At 35.5% G+C, this 24,466-nt stretch overlaps 1 protein-coding gene across 6 annotated transcripts in view; it reads left to right on the forward strand.

Moving 5' to 3' along the window:
• The first annotated feature begins 673 nt into the window (after positions 1 to 673).
• Positions 674 to 24,466, forward strand: part of LOC145292368 (uncharacterized) — a 42,155-nt gene continuing 18,362 nt past the window's right edge. For 3 of the 6 annotated variants that reach the window (XM_080138694.1, XM_080138696.1, XM_080138695.1), the window contains exons 1-3: positions 674 to 793; positions 17,900 to 17,944; positions 20,753 to 20,772. In XM_080138694.1, coding sequence (XP_079994820.1) covers positions 757 to 793; positions 17,900 to 17,944; positions 20,753 to 20,772 — 102 coding nt within the window. In that variant the 5' untranslated portion in view covers positions 674 to 756. The remainder of the gene's footprint in view (positions 794 to 17,899; positions 17,945 to 20,752; positions 20,773 to 24,466) is intronic. The other 3 variants (XM_080138698.1, XM_080138697.1, XM_080138699.1) reach the window with 1 other exon arrangement.

The raw sequence follows: 24,466 nt of genomic DNA on the forward strand, positions 1-24,466 counted from the left end.
CTATTTCCATCACTAATGATCACTATGCTGTTGTTTCACCAACCACCTTGCATTCATTAACCCTTATCTTCCAGTGGCTTTCAGGCCTTGATAAGTGGTGACTCATTGCTGCAATATTGCATTTCTGTGTTTGTTTTACCTTAAATAACCTCAACAAACCTGTCATGTAGCAAAATCACACTTCTTGACTGTAGAGATCCTTCGATGCCGAAGAGTCTACTATTCTGAAAGTTTATTCCCTCTAACTGCTAAACTTTGGAATTCCCTCCTTGCATCCTGCGTTACCGACTGTACTAACACGCAGAAATTTAAATGTAATATAAACAGACATTTCGCTGCTCAACTCCCGATTTAGAAGATCCCTGTAAGCATGAACACTAATTTATAGTATCCTCTTGCGTCTCAGTGGCAATTTGCCCTTTTTTTTAGGTTAATATGATTAAAATGATTCAAATATTTTTTTTACTCTGTATACAATCTTAGTACGACGGTGAAAATAAATCGACACGTTTTTTTTACAATCTTAGTACGACGGTGAAAATAAATCGACACATTTTTTTACAACAGTTTGCACCATATCGATGATTAAAAAGTCTGGTACAAAAATATTTTTTAATTTTCTCATAAAAATCGAAAAGTGATTGATTTTTAATTGGGATTTCAGTTGCAATTCATTCAAGCAAAACCGAGCGATAAAAAGTTCCTATAAAAACTTGAGTCAGTGTCTTGCAAAAGCACAGTCACCAAAAAGCAACCATGTCTCTAAAGTTATTTCTTGTGTGCGGACTTCTTGGTAAGAAATCTTTTTTATTCTTTGTTTATATTCAATTTTATGAAAGATTTTCTGATTTATTTAAGCTTAGTGTTCATTTTCTTATTGTTTTAATCAGGAATCTCATTTCAGCTTATTATTAAAAATTGGTTATTTACATAAGGTGGTCATAATAGTCTTGCAGCAAGAGAGCCGGTGTCAATTTGCAATTAAGGCGAACATAAGAACGTCTTTGGTCATTCATTGAGATCGGTATCGAGGAGATACTCGCCGGCAATGAAAAATCTAATACAGAATTCAGGATTTAAAAGGGACTTACAAAATACACGAGCGAATCTTACTCTAATCTGTTTGAAATAAGCCGAGATGAACTCTATAAGATCAGACAATTAACCAATTCCTTCTCTTTTAATAGCTACGTTTTCAAACTTTCTCAAAACTGTAATATTAAAGCGTCATTCATGAAAGCGAAGATAATCTTCTAAACAAGAAAAGCAGAGTATATGAACCATGTTATGTTGTTCAAAATAATGTTTTTATAAGATTTTTAAAATAAACATCTGATCAGTACGTGACTAAATATGCAGCAATAACATAATTTCGTAGACTTGTTAGTCGCAATATGAAAATTTGAAATGGATACCTTTTGAAAAGTAATAAATGATCAACTGAAAAAACATGTTATTTAGAACATGGAAATTTCTTTATTACACTATATATATATATATATATATATATATATATATATATATATATATATATGTGCCTCTTACGTTTGAGCGTGGTTAGTCTCTAGGATCTTCAAGCAATATGACGTTGCTGTATTTCAATCGCTTTCCCGCATTTTTTTTTTCATGCAAAACGTAACGCAACGTGATATTATTTGTACATATTTTCGATTCCCATTCGTGGTGCTTTTTCTGCAAAACAAATCCCTCGATACAGCTTGATAAAGTGAGGGCGAAACCGGTAGGCTGACACCCCTTTTTTCTCTTTTCTTCACCCCGTTCACTTTAATTTAAACGTTGGCTTTATTTTAAACGTTTTTAATCATGAATGTAAGTTTTCCCCTCATGATTGCATTATATATATATATATTAATTAATTTAATAGTTTTTCTTTTTCTATTTTATTATTTAATTCATATATTTTTGTTCATATATTAGTAGAAATAGTACCGTATTATTTTACATGTTTTTTATTGGGGAAGTGGTATTATCCACTGGAAAGCCATGTATTAAACAGCTGTCCTGTTTTTAAATCTCCGAAACAGCTACATGGTAAGTAGCTGATGATCCACGTTTTCTATTTACAAAATTTAAGTTAAGGTTTTCTCTTTTCATCCTTATGTAGTTAAATTTTGCTTTAAAATTGAAGACTTTTGCAAAATCGGCTTATACAAATGCTAAGTAATAATTTTAGTAAAGGCTTTTTTTTCTTTCTTTCTTTCTTCATCCTTATATAAATGAATTCTCTTTTGTCATTATAAACATTTTAGAAGTCGGATTATCTAGATGCTAAGTCTGCCATAGGTTAAAGTTAAAATATTTTTTTCCTTCCGGGAATTTAAACTGCATTCTTTATTTTTATTTTTGCGTTGTTTTATTCAAAGCTTCTTTAGACTACACACACACACACACACACACACACATATATATATATATATATATATATATATATATATATATATATATATATATATATATATAACGTTTTTATTATTTCTACTCTATCGTTATTTCCAGTACAATTGTCCGGTTGAGATTTTATCTTTGACCCCTTCTTGTAAAATACTCACAGAAATAACTCGTCAAACTAACACAATTAAAAATAATGTTCATTTTTTCCTCCATGTGCCTAACGTAAGAGAGATTTTCCATGAACATCGTTTCTTTCTAAAAACTCTGTCTGTGCACGACATTACTTCGGGAATACTTCCCTGTAAGCTGTAATATAATCGTCATACAATGGAATGTCAAAAATAATTATCATCTTGGCACATCTCACAATTCATCCTCGAGCACTTGAGGCGTTCTCGCTTCTGGAATGGTGTGAGCAACCTCGGAATCCATCTGGCGGACACCTTATGTATATGAAAATGGTCGTGAATGATAGTTTCCACAGACCCTCTACTAATCTTGACATCTTGGGCTATTTGGCGAATAGTAATGCGCCGATCTTCCAAAATGCCAGCCTCAACTTGAACCTAGAATCAAAAGGTCTATGGTTTATATAATGGATAGAACAGTCCATTTGGAGGGTGATTTCCCTACAACACCCCCCTCCCAAGCTGATTTCCTCGGTTGTGAAAATCATAATTTCTTCCTTTTGGGGCAGACCACCAAGGGGTCTGTGTGCTTCCTCTTTCTGCCGGAGCGTCTCGGTTCTGACATCCGTTTTGAAGGGTATATGTCAAAACAGTCATACACAGTTGTAATCGCCTCACTGCCGTCATGCGGTGGTTCTTCTTGATCCTCGTAGAAGCGTTTCCTGATTTGGTTCAGGTGCCTCTTATGTTGGAACTTTGGGCCCTGAATTATGTATGTAACATGGCCGATTCTTCGTAATATTGTGACCTGTTCTCAAAAAGAAACTTTATTTCTAAAATGTCTAAATACACGTTATCTCTACTGTTAAACCCTTTCGTTGGCATTGTAGAGGTTCTGTTGTGTACTATGTGTTTGGGTAGCTGTTTATCAAATACGGATTTTATTTTCCGTCCAAACATGAATTCTGCTGGGGATCCTGCATCTGGTTTGTTCGGATTTCTCGTGATTCTGTAAACCTGCGGAAATTGCTGAGGGGCCTTTTCTGTCGGTGTACCGGACGCCTTTTTTAATGCCCTTTTAAGCGTATCGACGTTGTTCTGGCGTAGTACTGGTGTGTTGTAATATGCTTGACTTGATACGTCTCGCAGAATTCTCTGAACTCTGTCGTCTGTCGAGGTGAACTGTGTAGCGTTGTCGCTAACCAGACAGTCTACAACCCCAAACCGAGCGAACAATTCCAATAAAAAAAATTGTCGTTATTGCCGTGGTCGGTTTTTTGCATCTTAGTATCTCTGACAATTTAGAGTAAGAGTCAACTACTATCAGGTAGTAAAAATCCTCCACAGGTCCCGCATAATCGATGTGGGTCCTCGACCATGGTTGTTCAGCCTTAAGCCAAGGTTTATGTTATCGGTGGTGCTTTTGCGGCCAAAGTACAGCCTTTGCATCTGTTCACCATGTCGGTAATATCTTGGTCCATAGCTGGCCAATGAACAAAACTTCTGATTAGGGTTTTCATTCTGTTTATTCCTGAATACCCCATGTGAAAATCCCTGAGAATTCTTTTTTTTAAGGGTTTGGGGGATAACAACCCTTTCACCGTATAACAGTATATCGTCGCAACCAGAAAAAATGTCTGAACTGGTGTCACCCAGTGCTAATTTCTGCTTCGTGGTTTGAATGAAATTGTCATTTAGGGATTCTGACTTAATTTCCTGATCAGTTCGCGGATAATATTGTTTATCATGGTTTTTACATTACTATTAATACGTAGTGCCGCAATTACTGAATCTTCAAGAGGTTCCATTTTGGCAGGAATCAGTCTCGATAGACCGTCTGCATAGGCTAGTTGTTTTGAGGGGAGAATTGAATTGTAAAATTATAGTTCAGCAGAATAGTTCCCCATCTTAATAGTAGGTTCGCAGTGAATGTTGAAGTCCTTTTTTTATCCAAAAATGGATATTAACGGCTTATGGTCGGTTTGTAGAAAAAAATGACTTCCGTAAAAGAACTGGTGGAATTTTGAAACCACAAATATAATTCCTAGGGCCTCTTTCTCGATCTGAGAATAATTCTTTTCCGCTGGCAAGAGAGTCCGTGATCCGAAAGCAATAGGCTGTTTTGAGCCATCCGGCATTCGATGTAGCATGCACGCCCCGACGCCATATAGACAAGCGTCGCTAGATACTATTATGTCCAACTGCGGGTTGAAATGCGCTAGGAATAGTTTTGAAGTCAGGATTATTTTTATTTCTTGGAATGATGTCTGGCAATCTTCTGTCCACTCCCAAGTCTTATCTTTTTTCAGCAATTTATTAAGTGGTGCGCGCAATTTGTGCACATTTAGGATGAACCCCTGGTAATAATTTGCCAAACCTAAATCTCTGCAATTGAATGTTTACTGGTGCCGGCATTTCTTTAATAGCGCTCGCCCTATCTGGGTCTGGGCGTCTGCCATCTATAACGATTATTTGGCCCAGCTATCTAATTGTTTGTAAAAAAAACTCGCATTTATCTGCTTTGATCTTAAATCCATAATCTTGTATTCGACTGAATACTTGTCCGATATGTTTTTCATGTTCCTACCTGCTTTTGCTCGCGGTGATAATGTCATCAAGATATGCGATTGCGGTGTCTAAGCCGGACAGCATAGTATCCATTACTTGCTGGAATATTGCGGGTGCAACCTTGACACCAAACGCGAGTCTTTCGTATCTGTACAACCCTCGATGGGTGTTAATACAGAGGAGGTTAGCGCTTTTGTCGTTTACCGGAATCTGTAGGTAAGCGTCGCTTAGGTCAATCTTAGAAAAAAACTTGACGCCATTTAATTTCGTGAACACTTCTTCTGGACTAGGTAATGGATAGCGGAAATCTTCTAAGGACCCGTTGAGTCCGGTCGCGAAGTCGGTGCAAACGCGAATTTCCCTGGATCTTTTCTTTACGTAAACTACCGAAGCAGCCCACTCACTATATTCAATTTTAGCCAGTATACCGATGCTTTCTAATCTGTCTAGTTTCTGATTTATTTTGTTCATGGAAGCGAACGGGACATTACGTTTCTTTTTAAACACCAGTTATGAGCCAGGTTTCAACTTAAAATCTGCGGCCATTTTTGTACATCTCCCCAGGCCCGGAGTAAATACGTTTGTGAATTCTCTTTTAAAACAAGTTATAAGTTTCTCCGTTTCTGCTGGGCGGGTATCTATTTTCTTGCAGAATGTGGATATAGGAAGATCCCAGAGACGAAACTCCTCCATGCTATCAGAACTGAACAGGTTCTCACTGTCTTTTAGCACATACAATCTTAGTTTTTTTGTTTTCCCCGTAAAGTGACGTTTGTAATTAATTAATCTTCAAAATGAATTTTTGTAACATTAACGGCCGTCGCCTTTCTGTTAATATTTAAGATAGTCGGCTTTCGTAATATTTTCCACGTTTTGAGATTTATTATTGAAAGATCCGATCCACTGTCTAATTGGAATTTAATAGCCTTGCCGAAAATGTTAACCGTTACATATTTGCGTAGATTTTCATCTACGACGTTCTTAGTTCTGGTTTGACGTATACGGCTTTGCCATCTTTTTGTTAAAAATGGGCAATCCTTTACCCAATGTATTCCACCACATCTAAAACAAGCGCTCGGTGCTTTTAGTTTTTCTGATTTTCGGTGGTTAGTGTCCGTGTGCCATTTAGACGGTTTTTTTCTTAGTTACTTTTTTTATATTCGCGATGCCTGCTTAGATATTTCTTGTATCTTTTTTTTATAATTTCTACTTTTTGACGATCCTCAGTCAATTTTTGAAGTGTTAAGTTCGGTTCATTTTCTAATTTTGTAAGGACTCTGCGCCTGATTTCCGCATCTTTTCCCGAGGTTTACCCTTGCGCAAACACAAAACATTTAAAAATTGTCTGCTCTTAGTTCAGACAACTTAGTCATCACAGTGTTTGTTCACTACAGCTGCGTAGGTGGCAAAATCGTCATTATCGTCTTTTACCACATTCAAACATCTCCAACGCTTATGGAAAAAAGACGTTTTCGGCGAGAAAAGTTCTTTTAACAAATTTACCGTCTCATTGAATGATAAATCTGCTGTTTTCCGAGGCAAGATGTAATCCACGAATTTATCATGCTCAGCCGTTTCCAATTTTTGTAGTAGAAGTCTGATTTTCTTTTGATCAGACCAGTTGCTGCAGTCAATATTAAAAAAAATCTTCATAACGCCGAAAATACGCTGCGAATGATTTTTCCTCTTCCTCGTATTTAAAATTGTCTTTCTGAATTGCTTCCCGCGTTCGCATTATTCTTAACCATTTATGTAAGCAATTCCTCTGTTCGTAATTGACGTTTGGCTAACTGTTTTTTAACTTCCTTTTGCTGTTCCTTGGTTCGTATTTGATATTCCGCTAACTGTTTTTGCAATTCCTTTTGCTGTTCCTCGAATCGTATTTGACGTTCAGTCAAGTGTTTTTCGGATTGTGACTGACGCTTTGCGGCATCGATATGCAACTTGGTCAAATGTTCCAACACTACTTTCAATTCGTCCATTTTGCTTTGTCAGCATTAGCAATTTCAAAACATTCGCTGAATTTTACAAATCCGTTTTATTCTTTCTTATTTCTTCCTCCACACAATAAAACGAACAGAAAAAAACATAAATATATAAAAAGTTTACTGTCTAAAGAAAAAAAAATCAAGTGTATATTTTTCTCCAGAGAAAAAAAATAACGCCCGATTTTATCAGCGAAAACCACAAGTGACGAATTCTTTTTCCCAAAGTATAAAAATTTACCTTTCTACGTCGCGACGAACCTTTTTCTTTTTGCAAAAGTACAGCGCTATCTTTGAAAGTCGTGACGCACTTTTTTTCTTTTCAACTCTTTTTTCCCCGCAATGATCAGCGTTTCGTTTTTTTTTTAGTTACCGTGAACCTTTCAGTTGCAAGTGTTATGTTAGACAATTCCTTAGGCTTGATAACATTTGAGTCCGACGTCGTTAGTATTTTTAGACTACTATTTCAACGCAAGTATTTTTTTCAATGTCGTTACTGGTTTCGATTTTAGTATGCTCCTTTAATCCAATGTCGTCAGTGTTTAGTTTTTTAGAACACTGTTTTTAAACGTGAGTACATTCTCCGAATCCAATGTCGCCAGTGTTATGGCTTGCAATAAGCCACAAAGAAAACAGAACAACGGAATAGAGTTTAAACAATGTATTACTGGAACAACAACGCAAAAAAGTTACAACTGAAAAGATTAGTAAACGTCACCAAGCAGGCGAGGGTCGCTATGGTGTTTAATCCACACCTGGGATCAAAAGGTCTATGGTTTATATAATGGGTAGAACAGTCCATTTGGAGGGCGATTCCCCCCCCCACAATACTCTCATAATCTTACGCCTTTTGTTTTGGGTCTGGATTCCCGGTGACTCATCAGTAATAAGAAATCTTTTTTATCATTTAATGTTGTTGAAATGATATTTTTATAATTTTTTTACGTGAATATCTGTATTTTTTTTATCTATTATAAAAATTGATATATTTACACTTAATTCATTCTGACTGCGGTTATTAGCGACAATTATCGATTAAGCCCATAACATAAATAATATATATTAGAAAGTAAAGAAAATAAATAGAATTTCTCCATTTCATAAAGTGCAAATAAAATTTAGCAAGGAATATATGGGTTAAATATTTAAATAGTTATTTTTATTAGCATTATAGTTTTAAAAAAATAAATTAGTTTCGATTTGTTACAACCATTTTATGATTTGAAACTTATTCTTTGTTTGAGTATAGGATATAGGCCCAAAGGTCCAAACCCTCAAGATTTTCAATTCTGTGACCTTAATTGTGAGTAAAAGAAAAATTGGTTGCAATAAACATACAAACATGAAGTTAAATACATTTTATTTCAAATTAAATTCTTCATTATTTATCATATAGATATTGGACTTGAAATAATAGTCTATTTTAGAGTCGAGATTATTTGTAGAAAAGAACAAGCCTATTCCAAGCATTTTCTGTAATACTGCTTCAGTATTTTATATGTATAACTTAAAATTAGATTTTTCGTTAAACTTTGATGTTTCTCATGTAGAGAGATTAATATTCTACCCATATAACTATGTCTGTTCGTATATTTTAGTATAGTCTGGAGTTCTTGATCAATCATCACTAAACTTGATCAAAATATTGATCATGATCCAAATTAGAATTGGTTTAATTTTTAGATACCTAGGTAAAAGGTTTATGGTCAAGGAAAAAGAAAAAGTAAAAGCCATATTTTTGGCAATAATTTTGGTTCGCGTTATCGTAGAGATTCATTGCTTTGCCTAAATTATAGCTAACGAAATCCTCCAGGTATTATAGCTTTGACCTTGAAATATTTCTTCAAGGTTGAACATTTTGTGGTATTTTAATATCCGATGTTTTAAATTTTAATGTATGAATTTGAGGCCATTTTAATCAACTTTCCCCTTCAATATTTTGTTTTATATGAGTAAGAATAAACCTCATTTATTTTTTGTATCTGCTTGACAAATTCTTTTAAACTTTTCAGTCTAATTATTTTCTGGGTTTCAATTAATCGTTTGTGAACGAATTTGACAAAAAACCTTAAATGTTTACAGCTTGTTCAGTTTTGGTTCCTTTCGTCAAGTATGAGGAATTGTTGTAATACTCATTGATTGCTAGACACTCTTGATTTTCTTATTTCATTTGCATGAAGTGTGTTCAATTTTGTTCTGGTAATTTTAAAATTTATAATTGAACATTTTACAAGCTTCTCTGTTTCTTTTCCAAATACTCCGCACATTATAGTTTTTTTATTTTTTGCCGGATCTAATTTTTCTCATGTTTTAATCTAGCTGGTAAAGATAGTAAATGAAATTAGAATGCTGAGCCCATCTTTTTAGTTGGTGGTTGATTCTTTCCATGTATTTTTGATATCTTGTGACCGTATAAAAATATATATATATATTCAAGGGTTTCATGTGCGTTTGAAATCAATCACTTGCGCACATAAAGAGTTTAAATTTAAAATAATATCCAACCACATTTTTGATGAATCCAGAAGACTTAATAAAGTTTAATATTTTTTGCATGGTTTTAAAACATCTGAAGCTAAATTTCTGTGGAATAAAAAGAAAATTTGATTTCTTAGTTTACATTCTGCAATTAAATCCTCCCATGAATCATTATTGATGAAACCAATGAATGTTTACATAATCATGCATGACATTAGAAAAATTTAATGTAAAATACATTTATTTGTTAGTGATGAGTCAGTACGTATTAAACTACGATAGGGTTTAGTAAAATGAATAGATTGTCTGTTAAAAATACTGTGTGTGGATTGAAAATGATAAATAAATTAAATAAAATTTAGTTATTTATGACAATGTGTCTGTTGACATTAAAATTGAAGAAGACTCAGTTGTAACTCAAAGAGAAGCATTTCTGTCGTAACATGTTTCACGGATGGAAAATTATTGGAGAAAACTGCTTGTGAAAACTCTGATGTAAAAGGGAAATGCATTACAGTTAGTGGATATGTTCTTCTCATGAACGTCTGAGAAGAAGAAAGCAAAGATTAATGGTCAGTGAAAATAATGATAGAGTAGAGAAAGACTAGCACGGTTTCTTCTGTGAGAAAATGGTGTTGGAAATAAGAGATCACCCTCCCCATTACATTATGGAGTTGATTTTTAAAGCTGTCAAAGAATGAACAAATGATCTAAGCGACATCTCCTCAATTTAGAAACGGCATTCCAATTTATTATTTGTCTGAGTTTTGTTAATGCTAGCATATCGCATCAGGAGTTTATCCTTTTGCGGCAGTAAAAATATCCATCCATTTTTTTTCAGCAACTAGATTGGAAAGAGTCATTTATTTTAGATCTGGTATGAAGTTCTAGAATTTTCTGGAACTGAAAAGTAGTGAAAGCAAAGAAGCTTGGTTAAAATTAACTCCAGATCAGAAGTGAGAGAATGAGCAAGATTTTGATTAAAATAGCTGTTCAAACTGTTTCCGTATATTAAAAATAATGAAATTTGAATAGCAGAACCCAATAGATAAAATTATTGTGGAGCAATATTGTAGTTTTTTTTTGTTGCTTTTTTATTACATTTTCACCCCAAACAAGGCACATTGCCACTTTGGTGTAGGGGGATACTATCAGGGGCAGCAACTACTGGGGCACTATGTTGGGATTTGGGCAGCAAGATGTCGGTTCACGTTACACTTGAACTTCTGCATGTCAGTACAGTTGGGGAAGCAACAAAACCTGGAATGGAATTCCAGAGTCTAGCGGTTCTGGGGAAGAAACTACTGGAGTAGAAAGATCTTTTACATCTAGGGATCTCTTAAGTGTGGGGGTGGGATTTAGCTGCCTGTCGGTTTTGTCTACGTCGTGGGGGCACAAGTGTCTGCAGTTCTCCAGAGCATTTACCATTAAAATACTTGTAGAACAGGCAGAGGGATGCAACATTTCGTCGATGGGATAGAGATTGAAGCTTAGATGCCAGTTCAGGGCTATCAGATTGGCGACTCTCATTGAACCTTGTCTAGGAGCGAGAGACTAGTAGCAGATGCACCAGCCCAAATGCGACACCAATACTCCATACATTCGTGAATGGTGGCCTTATACAGAATACTTTCAGGTGTCAGTAGTTTTCTAGCACGGTAGAGAGAGCCCACCTTTTTCGCAGCAGCCCTGGCAATGTTTTCAATATAATTGTTCCAACTCATGTTTCCTGTGAACGTTAGGCCAAGCAGTTTGAAAGATGTACTCTCAGACAGGGAGTCACTGGCCATTGCTATTGGTGGCAGAGAAGGTTTCTTGTACTTATTGAAGGAAACCAGTTTAGTCTTGGTAGCATTGAATGTGACCATCCATTTATGTCCCCATTCCACTACAGATTGGAGGTCATCCTCTAGTATTTTTGCCATTTCTTTAGATATGTGTTCATTTGTTTTCCTGTCATGCCTGGTATAGAGTGTAGTGTCATCAGCATATATACCCATCTCAGAGGCAGTTTTGTCGGGGAGGTCATTAATAAATATTAGGAACAATAGAGGTCCAAGGATAGACTCCTGAGGCACTCCCGCATCTATATCATACTGTTTAGATGTACGACCGTCGAGGACAACATGGATTTTTCTCTTATCTAAGAAGGATTTAATTATGTTAAGTATTCTACCAGTAATACCGTATGATTTAATTTTCCTGAGGAGACCCTTGTGCCATACCCTGTCAAAAGCCTTAGATATATCTAGAGCTACCGCTCTGCCCTCCCCCGCTTTGTCCAGTGAATGGTATATATGTTCAGAAATTACAGTGAGGATGTCAGCTGTGGAACGGGCTTGTCTAAATCCATATTGTTTGTCAGTCAGAAGTTTAGCATCTGTAAGTTGCCGGACTAGAGCATGGTTAATTAAGGTCTCAAATATTTTGGCGAAAAGTGGGAGGAGGAGGCTAATGGGGCGATAATTTGATGGGTCAGTTCTTTCACCAGAATTCTTGAATATTGGTACCACAGAAGCAGTTTTCCAACAGCCCGGAAAGCATGATTCATTACGGCATTTGTTGTAGAGTTTGGAGAGAACTGGAGCTACTTCGGCTGAGCACTTTTTTAATAGCACAGCTGGGATGAGATCAGGTCCGCATGCTTTTGAAGTGTCAAGTTTTTTATGATAGCGTGTACCTGAGCAGGGGTGATTTTTAGATCGTCTAGCGTGGCATCTGTCCATAAAGGAAAGTCAGGCAGGGGGTAGTTGGAAGGGTCCAGTGTGGAGTTCGAGGCAAACCGGCTGGCAAGCATATTAGCCTTATCGGTTGCTGAGCAAACAACCTCGTGATTGTTGGTTTGCGGGGGAATTGTTGATTGCCCATTATTTACTACACTGTTGTAGATTTTCTAGAAGTCACGATTTCCTAATTTTTGTGTTTCGATGCGTTTTTTAGTGGTTTCAGTAAATTCTCTCTTAGCTGTCGCTATTTCTTTCTTAACGTTACTTCTAGCTTCTATATATTCTGTTTGTTTGAACTGGACTTATGTCGGTTAAATCTGCGGCATGCATGCTGCCTTTGAGCAATGGCAGTTGCGCAAGTAGAAGTAAACTATTGGGGAGAGTGGGGCTTGCTATAAAATTTCCGCATGGGAACATGTGCTTCCATTGCTGTTTTGAACCATTCAGTGGCCTCATTTGCGCACTGTTCAGCAGGAAGAGAAAAAATATTTCCCCATGGGGCATCTCTGATAAGATCTCTGATGGCTTCCCAGTCAGCCTTTTTATAATATCTCGTTGTTTTGAGCACTGGCTCTTCAATTTTGGGTCTAGAATTTAGGGCGATTTCTGCCATTATCACTGCATGGTCAGCGTTCCCGAGTGGGCTGTCAGCATTTGTTGTACAATCATCGGGAACTGTAGTCAGAAACAGATCTAGAAGTGATGGTTGTTGTTCTTGCTGGTCAGGGAAACGGGTTGGAAACGTAACCATTTGTGATAGGGTGTGAGATATAGCAAAACTATGTGTTGTGCTGCCCGCCGCATCTGTGTGAGTAGAGAATCCAAGCCAGTTTTTGTGGTGAACATTAAAGTCACCAAATACATGTACTTGTGCGCTAGTGTCGAGGAAGAGTGCTGTGTCTATGCTGTCAGAGATTTTGTTTATTATGGTGCAGTCCTGGGTCGAGGGAGAGCGGTAGAAAATAAAAGTAGCTAATGTTGTGTTGTATGTTTAGTCTAAAGCACATAAAGGCTTGATCCTCCGTTTCTAGGTTTGTTTCTTTAGTCAGGGGGAGGGTGTTACAAATGTAGACTCCAAGTCCGTGCATATGTCTGTCAGAGTCCTTACGGCAGAGTGGGAGATAGCCAGGCATATTAAAGTAGTTAGAGGATGGAGGAGTGTAGGTTAGTCTCGCTTAGTGCTAAGATATCTGGAGTATTTGTTAGGAGAAATGCTTCAACATCAGCTAAAATAGTTCTAAGCCCACGGATGTTAGTGAATGCAAGCCTCAAGGGAGGAGGCAAGTTGGATTTGTTTGTCCCTAGGCCTTGTTTACACTGTCTACTCCCCTTCCCCAAAATTGAGATTATATTTTTAGGCGATTACGGGTGAATATTCTGAAAAACTTGACAGAAGGAAAAACAACAAAAAGACAATTTAGAATTTTAATCAGTTTCGCATATAAATTTAATTTACAATGATCCCTCGTTTTCGAACTCTTCTTTAATCTTAAAGTAAATAACTATTTTTCACCTTTTTACTATGTCAAATAAATTATGGATGTTCTCTTTTGGGAGGTTCTACTTTTTATGATATTACATATCATTTTATGTCCTTTCCACTAAAACTTAAGGTTAATGGTAAAAAGATTAGTTAGTGTCCTTAAAAAATATGAATGGTCTAAAGATGAAATATCATTTTACATTACATATACGTTACATTACATATATACACGAAACTAATCCCTATACTAAAATTTTTAAATACTTTTTTCTTTCACCAAAAATATTCGTCTAAAATAGAAATGATCACTTTGTGATACTATAAGGATCTGCTTCACTAAGTGCTACAAGGGGGGGGGACAATAGACAGATATGGAAGTGTCATACAAAGTACAATGTAATAGGAAATAGCAAACAATGAATCTGTATGTATTTTAGATCGAGTCTTTTAGATTTGACAATAACAATAGAAATCTACAGAACAGATACCAAAAGAGAACCAACAGCACTTTACAGAAGTATCAATGAGATGCTTAGAGAGGGAAAAGCAGCTTCCTGGTAGCCAGGGTGAAGCTACTTCGGATAGCGATGCCGAGAAGAGTAGTTGACAACGAGTTGCCGTTTGCGGCGGATGGGACTTGTGAGCGGACGGCGTGTAACAAATGTAGGACAGTTTTTAGAGCTGACAGCAAAACAGAGACCGAGATGAGCTGAGGACTGACAGACAAGGCTACGCTTGACGGAACGCGCGCGCACACACACACACACACACACACACACTCAGGTCAAGCCGTCAAATATGTCTATAGTCTTGGCGTTGTGTTTTTAGTTTGTTTTACTCTATTCTTTTATTTTTTGGACCCACGTGCCTTCCTATCGACAATCTCCAGCGAGGAAATAACGATCCAGCAATTAGAAGAATAGTTGAACGAAAAATCTACGGCACACGACGTTGGGGGTCGGCTGGTCACGGGTGTGTCACAGCTTTATATAACAAAAAATATTTGTCAGTATGCATGTCATATATATATTATATGTATTGTTATATACATAATATATGTATTGTTATATATATTATATGTATTATATATATATATATATATATATATATATATATATATATATATATATATATATACAAACAAACGACAAACGTCAATATTCCAAATTTCATGATGTTGATCATCTTACAATTTATTACTTTAATTACTTGACATTTATAATTCTTGACAGTAACTGTTTCATAAAGCAAAATCATTCATTTAATTATTATATCAATCAATGAATCTATTTTCTCTCTTAACCCAGCAGAATAAATAATCATTAGAATCATTCTGGACAAATGAGCTTTTTTAGACCCAATATAAATACGCCGTCAGTTTTATTACACCAGCTACTCGCATTAGCCGCTGCAACAGCCAGTGATATGGGTACAATCAATTTAAATGCTTTACATTCTGCGAGAAAAAGGTTCATGGAGGCTGAATCAAGTGGAAAAATTCGGAAAGCACTGCGATTTAATATAAGACATTATGCGGATGAACAATTTGTAACAGGGGACAGTGTTTATTAAAGAAGACAAAACTATAAAGAATGGCGTGGCCCTGCCAAAGTTTGAGGTAAAGAGGGGCAATGTGTATTGATCCGTCATGGAGGAGTATTCTACAGGTTGCATGCATGTCACTTGATGAAAGTGAACAAAGACCTTGGAATGCCAATGAATAAAGAAAATGCAATTTCCTTAAATGAAATGAATAAAGTCTTGGAAGAGGAAGTTGGAGATCAACATGATGAAAATTCCAATAGTAACAGGGAGGAACTGAAAGACAATACTACAAGGCTGAGTAAAGGGAAAATAGTGGAAAATAAAATTATTGGAAATAATGGGTGGAAAATAAAAGAAAGATTATGAGTACACAACCGAAATCAACTGGAAATTATGACCATTGACGGAATATAGAACCAGCCGCAGAAAATGAATGTCCAGTGTGTATCAATCGGGATAAGGTTGATCAGTGGCGAGAACTTCTCAAAGTAACAGAAGATCATGCAGAACATGTTTTTCTCACAACTGAACAAGAAAAAGCAAAAGATGTAATTGAGGTAAAGGAAAAAGACATAAAAAACATGAAAACTCATGAAGTGTATGAATGTTTCTCTAACATAGGTAGAAAATGCATATCAACAAGATGGGTGATAACAGAGAAAGTTAAGGATAACAATAAGATAACGAAAGCTCGTCTTATAGCACGTGGCTATAAAAATAACACACACGCTATAAACAGACTCTCCAATGAGCAGCCGTGAAACTATGCGTCTTGTAATATTAACAGCTCCCAATAAGAATTGGCGGGTGGACACCCTTGATTCAACTTCAGAATTTTTGAAAGTTGATATGTTAGAGAGAGAAGTATTTCTCAGACCACCATGGTCAGAGTCACAAGTGTGGAAGCTGAAAAGATGTATTCGTGGATTGAATGATGCGCCCCGTTCATGGTACAAGAGAGTTACTCAGGAATTAACTAAAAACTAAAAGGAATGGTAAGTGCGTATGACAATGAAATGTTTCTTTGGCATTACTTATCTGAGAACTTGATGGGTATTCTTGCAATGCATGTTGATGACTTTATATTTCGTGGAAATGATTATTAAACAAAATGTGGTTTCAGAATTAAAGAAAATATTCAAATTGCATGAAAATGGAACCTTCAAATTTCTGGGATCGTTTGTTAGACAAACGGAAGATAGGATCATTATAAACCAAAACAATTATGTGTCATCAATTTCTCCAACAAACAAGGAAGATCCTTAAGTAAAAATGAAGAGAAAAAGACAGATTTCAAAAGACTAACAAGTCACATGATGTGGGTATCTACCCAGACTCTGCCTGGTTTATCATTTGATGTGTGTAAGATGAGTAATACCGGAAAATCTCCTAACGGGAAGTAACTTTTTGAAAATAAGTTTCACAGCACTATTACTTAATATTCTCGAATTTTTTTCATTTTACGAAGGAAATGAATTTCGCATCGGCGACTAAGCAGTTGCTTTTTGTTACCAGCAGGGTAACCCGGCAATCCCCCAGGATGTTCGCTTAAATAAGAGGCTTAAATTCAGCTCTCCTTGACCCCCTTCTGAAGCAATTTTCGACTATAGCTCTAATTCAGCTCTCCTGAGCTCTCTTCTGGGGCAATCTCCGATCATCGTTGCTGTTTGGATCACACAATTACAGATTCCTTACGTTAAGTATAAGTCGGTTTAAAAACACCTTTTTAAAGAGTTAGTCACGTTGGCCGAGTGGTAATCGTACTTGAATCAATGTTTGGGTTTCGATCTCAGTTCGAGTATTTTTCTTTTCTTTTTTACTTACAAGAAGTGAACTGTTTAGAAAATACATAATACTCGCATACATATGCCTCAGTTTCTTTCCGTTTTTTATTTTTTTACTTCATTTTTTTTAAGAGTTTAACGTTAGTGTTAATATTTACGGTATTTCTTAAAGAAGAATTCTGCACTTATTAAAATATATTGATACTGTTTTACGACTGGGCAATGTCAATCGGCCTGCTAGTATATCTATAAAACTGAGAATGTTTGTGTGAGGAGACTTCTGAACCTATATACTCAACGTATTTTCGATCTACAGACTTTAAATTCGGTATATATCGTATTCAGACACGTGGAAATCTTTTTAATTCGTTTTTATCGCGGAAAAAGTTCTGATAAAGGTCAAAATTGAAAAATTGGTACTTGGGAGTCATCAAATTTTTATCTGTTTATTAACAATTTTACGGGGCTTGAACACAATTTTTAAAGATCCCGTAAAGTTGTTCCAATGATTATTGTACTTGGCTCTCCGTCTTAATGTTTGGGTTTCGATCTCAACTCGAGTATTCTTCTTTTTTTTTTTTTTTTTTTACTTACAAGAAGTGACATTTTTTTTTTTAATACATAATACTCGCATACATATGTCTCAGTTTCTTTCCGTTTTTCACTTCATTTTTAAATAGAAATTTAACCTTACGTTAAATACCGGGCAACGCCGGGCACATCTTCCATTATTTCAATAATTCCGGATGTCAATAAATAACGCATGTTTTGTTTTTGTTTTGTTTTTCAGTCACTGCATTCCTCCTTGATAATGTTGATTCTCAATTTACCGGAAGTAAGTCAGATTATATTTTGCTAACGTCATCCATCAAAATAATCCCGTTGAACCTACGTTGTCCCTCGAAGATCGTTTGTTTGTGTCTTTTCACCGTGCACACATAATTACGTCAGAAAACAGATCTACGATGTCATGAAACTCCCATTAATTAATAATGATGTCATCCATTTTATATATATATATATATATATATATATATATATATATATATATATATGCGAGATAAGACACTGATAGAATTCAGATGAAAAATCCTGATAGATATTACTTGAAGGTGATCCTAGCCAAAAAGGAACAGCTCAATATTTAAGAATAGAGCAATATATAAGTTTCGTGGTTAAATTTGTAATTCTGAAAAAAACAACATATAGAGACATGTATTCTATTTAAGAATTTATTGTTTTACAAAAGGAATGTATAGAAGGGGTTATTTTAATTTCCTTAATCCATGGATTTTCAATAATGGCTCATATCATCAGACGAAATGAAATGCGGTTAGCAAAATGTTCAGCTGCGAATGGACGCTAATTTTGCTTTTCAACACAATTATTGAAAATAGTTTTTTAAGTGGTTATGGATAGTTATATGGAAAAATTTATACGAAAAGAGAAGTTGATACAACTTAGGTAATCCATTATCGGAAGGAGTCCAATGTCGTTCGGGGTTATGAATCCAGGTGGGCAGAAAATAATATTCCTCTATAGCGAAAGCGTATTGCTCCTTATTGATTTTTCGAAAAGTATACAGGGCAGCCTTATTTGTTGTTGTGTTGAGTGTGTGTTGGTTGATGCAGTTCGAATGCTTTCTAGGTGTTGACAAAGTGTATCCGATATTGGGTAAATATGCCGTTCTATTGTAAATTATCTCCGTGAGTAATAGAATTTGAGCATTGAGTCAGTATGCAATGGACCTCGAAATCAATAGTATAGGTAGAAAAATAGCAAAAGATAATCATGGAGATGATATTCAGAACGGTGCGTTGGACGGCTTGCTTCTGGTGTGATTCCCGGTAGAAAGAAAGTTCGCTTTCTTGTTGATAGTGGGTGAGGAAATCCTTTTAGATGAGGAAAAGAAGAGAGTGAGGTAGAGTAGAGAGAGTAAAGAGAGAGGGGGAGGGTTGGAATTTTTTCGGCAGGGGAGGAATTGTATTTTAGTATTCTTTAAAAGGGTTGACCTCTTTATTTTAAGTTCAAATGGGAAATGGATGTTTTTGTGATCAAACAAAATTAACGTCCATTCGCAGCTGAACATTTTGCTAACCGCATTTCATTTCCTCTGATGAAAATCCATGGATTAAGGAAATTAAAATAACCCCTTCTATATATTTCTTTTGTCAAACAATAAATTCTTAAATCGAATATATTTCTCTACATGTTGTTTTTTCAGAATTTAAAATTTAACCACGAAATTTATATATATATATATATATATAACCGTGTATAACTTTTACTGTCTTGAGACACTATACACCACTCTAAGGGTAGCTGTGGGGCAAGGGCTGCACAATCTCAACCCTCTCCTATATATACCATTACAAAATGTAGTTTAGATGATGATTACACATAGCATTGTGTTGTAGCGTTACTTATTACGTGGCAGTAGACATACTTTGGGATTAGACAAATTTTCTTAAATGGAAAGGTTACTTAGGTAGGATAGTATCTATTAGACTTTTTCCACGTGCGAATGCAAATATTTTATTGGTTTAGTTTACCAATTTGACGTAGATTGTAAGGATATGAACTTAATTCAGATGTAAATAAAAATAAGGAAATGTATCCATAGTTAAATGAATAAAATATATTGATTAAGATTTAATTGTACCCACTGTTTCCTTTATGATGCACGTCCATATAAGTGTTAGAGACAAAGAAATTGCTGTTGCAACGAAAGGCGAACAACTAGCTAATATCAAATTGTGGTATATGTTCTATCTTTAAGGATTCGAATTCAATATAAAAGGGTCATTCCAAAAGGAAGGACTCCTATTTTTTAAGTCAAAATCTAAAATATACGGCATTATTGTGAAAGTTTTATGTTTGTTCCAATTAAGACTGACCCTATCTTTAAGGGGCTCGATTTTCACCGCATTAAAAACTGACCTTGTGTTTAACATTGTTCTTGTGGGGAGACAAGTAAATGGAGACATAAATAACACATCCAATCGAAAAATGATGATTCTAAATGTACGGTCTCTTTAACAATTTAACTGTGATGCCGAGTCATATACACACTACTATGTGTGTGATATGGAATTAATTAAAATGAGAAATGTCTCACGATTGAAATAGTAAATTAAGTGTACGTTTCCGTTTGTTGCGCTCTTAATAATTATTTTAATTTAATATATAAAAAATGATCCACACAGATTAAAAAGTGCAAGCATTAAACACTATATAATAGAAACAAAAATACAATTTTATCCGCTTTCAATTACATAGATACAAACTTAAGTACCTATTTCTAGTGATCTGTATACTAAAGATGTCTTTAAACAAGGGAGATAATCTGCAATTTCTAATATTTCTTATTACACATTTCTTGAATTAAACTATTTAAGAGAGGGAACTTTTGGTTTTCTCACAAAACAATGTCTGACCGCAATATAACAGTAAGCCATAAAACAGTAATAGTTTTAATTTTAGTTTTGTTTTTGTTTTTGTTTTTTGTTCATAATTCGATTAATTTTTTTGTTCATAATTCGATTAATTTGTTTGTTCAAATATAAATATCTTTAAGATATAAATTGACAGAATGAAAATGTTTTTGTCACTTTGATATACTAACGTATTTTTTTTATTTCAGAGAAATGTGCGGGATGGAAGGTTTGTATATACGATTTAAATAGTATAAAACTTATTTGATTTAACTTAAAATAAATATTAAAATACTGATACTTACTCAAAACGTACATTTCTCTAGTAGTTAGCAATCCGATAATATTTGCAGTAGGTGCACTGCCATAGATTATAGAATAATTTATGGGAATAGAAAATGAAGGGTAATACAATTCAAGGAAGAAGTGATGCTGATAAACATACATGAAAAGAAAGGATAAATAAAATTCACTTCGATTGAGTCTACAAACACAAAGAAGTTGTATTAATGACAGAATCAACAAAAGTAAGTTATATTTTTTTTAATAATAAACAGTTTTAATTAACAGGTTTTTGCTCGACAAGTCTTGAGTTTGATACTCAAGTGCTCCAAAATATGTTTGTAAATATTATTTTCTGTATATTTAAATTATTAAGTTTTCCAGTTTTTTTTTATTTTACAGTGCTATCTACCAAACAATCTCCTATAATATTTAAACATAAACTTTAATTGTTAGAATTTCAGTTTTCTTAAATGTTAAATACGTGTTATAATAAAATGCAAATAGTTTTGATTTTTACATTTTTATGCTTAATTTATGGTTATTATATTTTTCATCGATTTTAATGCAAATATTTATTTTATATTACTTGAAGCAATACAAATGATAAAACAGGTGTGCATATGTAATAATTAACATTTTAACGCTAACTATGGGTTTGCAATACAACACCAGTAATCTGTGATCTGATAATATTCTAGACTATGCATGATAATTAATGCAATCGTGTCAATATGTGTAGCTTACAGAATTAGGAAATAACGGATTGTGAATTTCCAACGAGAATTGTGTATCCATTAAAAAAAAAAAGCGTTTTATGATTTTTTTTATTACCATTACATGTGGGGAATGATATACTAAAAGTTTACAAAAATTTGATCATCACAAATGTCCTAACTATGACATCATAAAACGATGATAGCCATTGCACTAAAAATAACCAATATTTTCATATTTCAAAGCTGTAGCTGTTGCTTACAGAAGAGTTTGCATTTTTTGTACTGTATATTTTGATATGACAATTTTTATACAAAGTTTTATACTAACTCCATTGACAGGCGAGACCATGACGTCATCAATGACATAGTGATATACACGTGCATTTCTGAAGATTATAGAATACACAACTAAACAAATAAACATTTATTTCTACAACGTGTAAAACGCTGAATAAAAAAATGACTTCAAAAGTCAAAAAAAAAAAAAAAACACAGAATATGATTCAGTGCTATCAGCTAGAATCGAAACCATTACCGAAATAAAATTTATAGACGCTCAACCTAAGAAGTAACCGTGTGAGTCACCGTCGGTTATGCAATGCTAAAAATAAACTAACATAAACGTACAGTTGTTTGCGCATGCTAAGAAGACAACAGCAGGGTTACTATTTTACTATCCTTAAGAGTATAACTGAGAAAATTGACCACATCTTCTCTGCTAATCCTTCGGCTAACATTCACATTTGCGGCGACTTCAATGTTCATAATGTGGAATCGCTGATCCACTCAAATAAAACAGATGATGAGGGGGGGGGTTCTGTCATGATTTTGCCATTGCCTATGACCTCACTCACATTGTTCACGAACCCACCCGTGTGCTCGATACTACCGATCAGTATGCAAGCCTTCTAGACATTTTTCTCACAACTTCCCCTAAGCTATGTTCATGTTCCATTCTATCTCCTCTGGGATCCTCCAACCACTCGGTTGTATCAGTTAAGATAAAAATGAAATATAATAAGTCTTCAGACATACCTCTCCACCGTACCGTATATCGATACTTTATGGCTGACTGGGATAACTTCCGTACATTCATATCTGACCTACCTCTGCATTCCATATTTAAAAAGGATGCGTCTTCTATAGTATCAGACCTAGTCGAATGGTAAATTGTAGGCATAGACCGATTCATACTATCCAAAAAATTCCAACAAAAACCAAACAGCCAGCCATGGTTCTCCCCAGAATGTGCTACTGCCATCGCACACAGAAATCACCTTTTCCATAGCTACCAACATAATAGATGCACTGATACTAAAGCTCCTTTCGGGACTCCAGCAACCACTGTAAAAGAGTAATAAAAAAGCAAGAGAACTATATGCTCAATCCGTTAAATTCAAAGTAGCTGAACAGTGGCTTGGTTCCCACCAGTTTTGGCAAATAGCAAGCAGGATCCTGAACAGAAGCGTGTGTTCTATCCCAACCATCATTAATGGACCTGAGGTCATCTCGTCAGCATCAGAAGGCCAAACTATTTGCCAAGAACTTTGCAGCTAATTCTACCCAATGCGACGAAGGCCATCAACTCCCCGTATTTCCTCCTATAACAGACAACACACTATGCAACATATAAATATATGTGTGAGGTCATTCTAGTAAAACAACTGCCCCTGACGTCATTCCAATTATAGTATTGAAAAGGCTTTAACCAGAACTTGCCTCCATACTTCCAAAGCTGTTTAAACGTTGCCTTAATGAGAAGTGCTTTCCAACACCCTGGAAAACCTCATCAGTATGCCCTGTATTTAAGAATTCAGGTGATAAGTCATCTCCCTCTCAGTACAGACCAATAAGTCTCCTGTGTGCCATGAGTAAGTTGCTGGAATCCATATTAAATAGAGAAGTAGTCAACCACCTTAGTAGAAATAACCTTCTTAGTGAGACGCAATATGGTTTCCGTTCTGCTAAATCTACAGCAGATGTGCTAAAGGTTATATCTCATAGGATTAGTGAATCTCTTGACAAAGACTTCCTTTCTAGGGCAATTGCTCTTTACATATCATAGGCCTTCGATAAGGTATGGCGTAAGGGCCTACTTCACAAGATTTCTAGCTACGGTATAAATGAAAATGTTTTCTCGATTATTAAATCGTTTCTCTCTGATAGGTTGATAAGAGTAGTAGTTGATGGGCAGAAATCAGAGGCCCACAGTATTAATGTTGGAGACCCTCAGAGTTTCATCCAGGGCTCAACTCTCTTTCTGATCTGCATCAATAATTTCCCAAAACACATACTTAAATCATTCGTTGACATCTATGCGGATGAAACGACCATTTATGGCAACAAATCAAAGCCGTAATTGACAAAGTTCTCTGTGATTCTCTCTCCTCTGATCTTGAGCGTGTGGTACAGTGGGGGAAGAGGTGGTTGGTTACTTTTAATGCATCTAAAACCAAGCACCTACCTTTACATCATCAACGCTCTAATCCCCATCTGGCATCAATTGAAATGAATGGCTCTCGTTTGGGGGGGCTTCATGTTTTGACAAGCTTCTGGGTTTGACCTTTACTCCTGATCTGAAATGGAACACGTACATCAAGTCTGTTGCTAAGGTCGCTGGAAAATGGTGGGGTCCTTCTACCGCTCCAGAAGATATCTCACTACTGATGCAATTTTCTATCTACATAAAAGCCACGTACGTCCAATGATGGAGTACTGCTGCTATATCTAGGCGGGAGCTTCTAAAAACAGCCTATCCTGCCATGGCAGAGTACAAAATAGACTTCGTGGCTTAGTAGGGGATGCCCTTTTCTCTTCCCTGCAACCTCTCTCCCACAGAAGAGATGTTGCGAGCCTGTCTTTGTTTTATCGTTATTTCCATGGCAAGTGCTCGTCTGAGCTCCAATCTCTGGTCCCCCCATC

This window comes from Euprymna scolopes, chromosome 13 (assembly GCF_053919585.1).
Source record: "Euprymna scolopes isolate OS-2025 chromosome 13, ASM5391958v1, whole genome shotgun sequence".
NCBI classification, from domain to species: Eukaryota; Metazoa; Mollusca; class Cephalopoda; order Sepiida; family Sepiolidae; genus Euprymna; species Euprymna scolopes.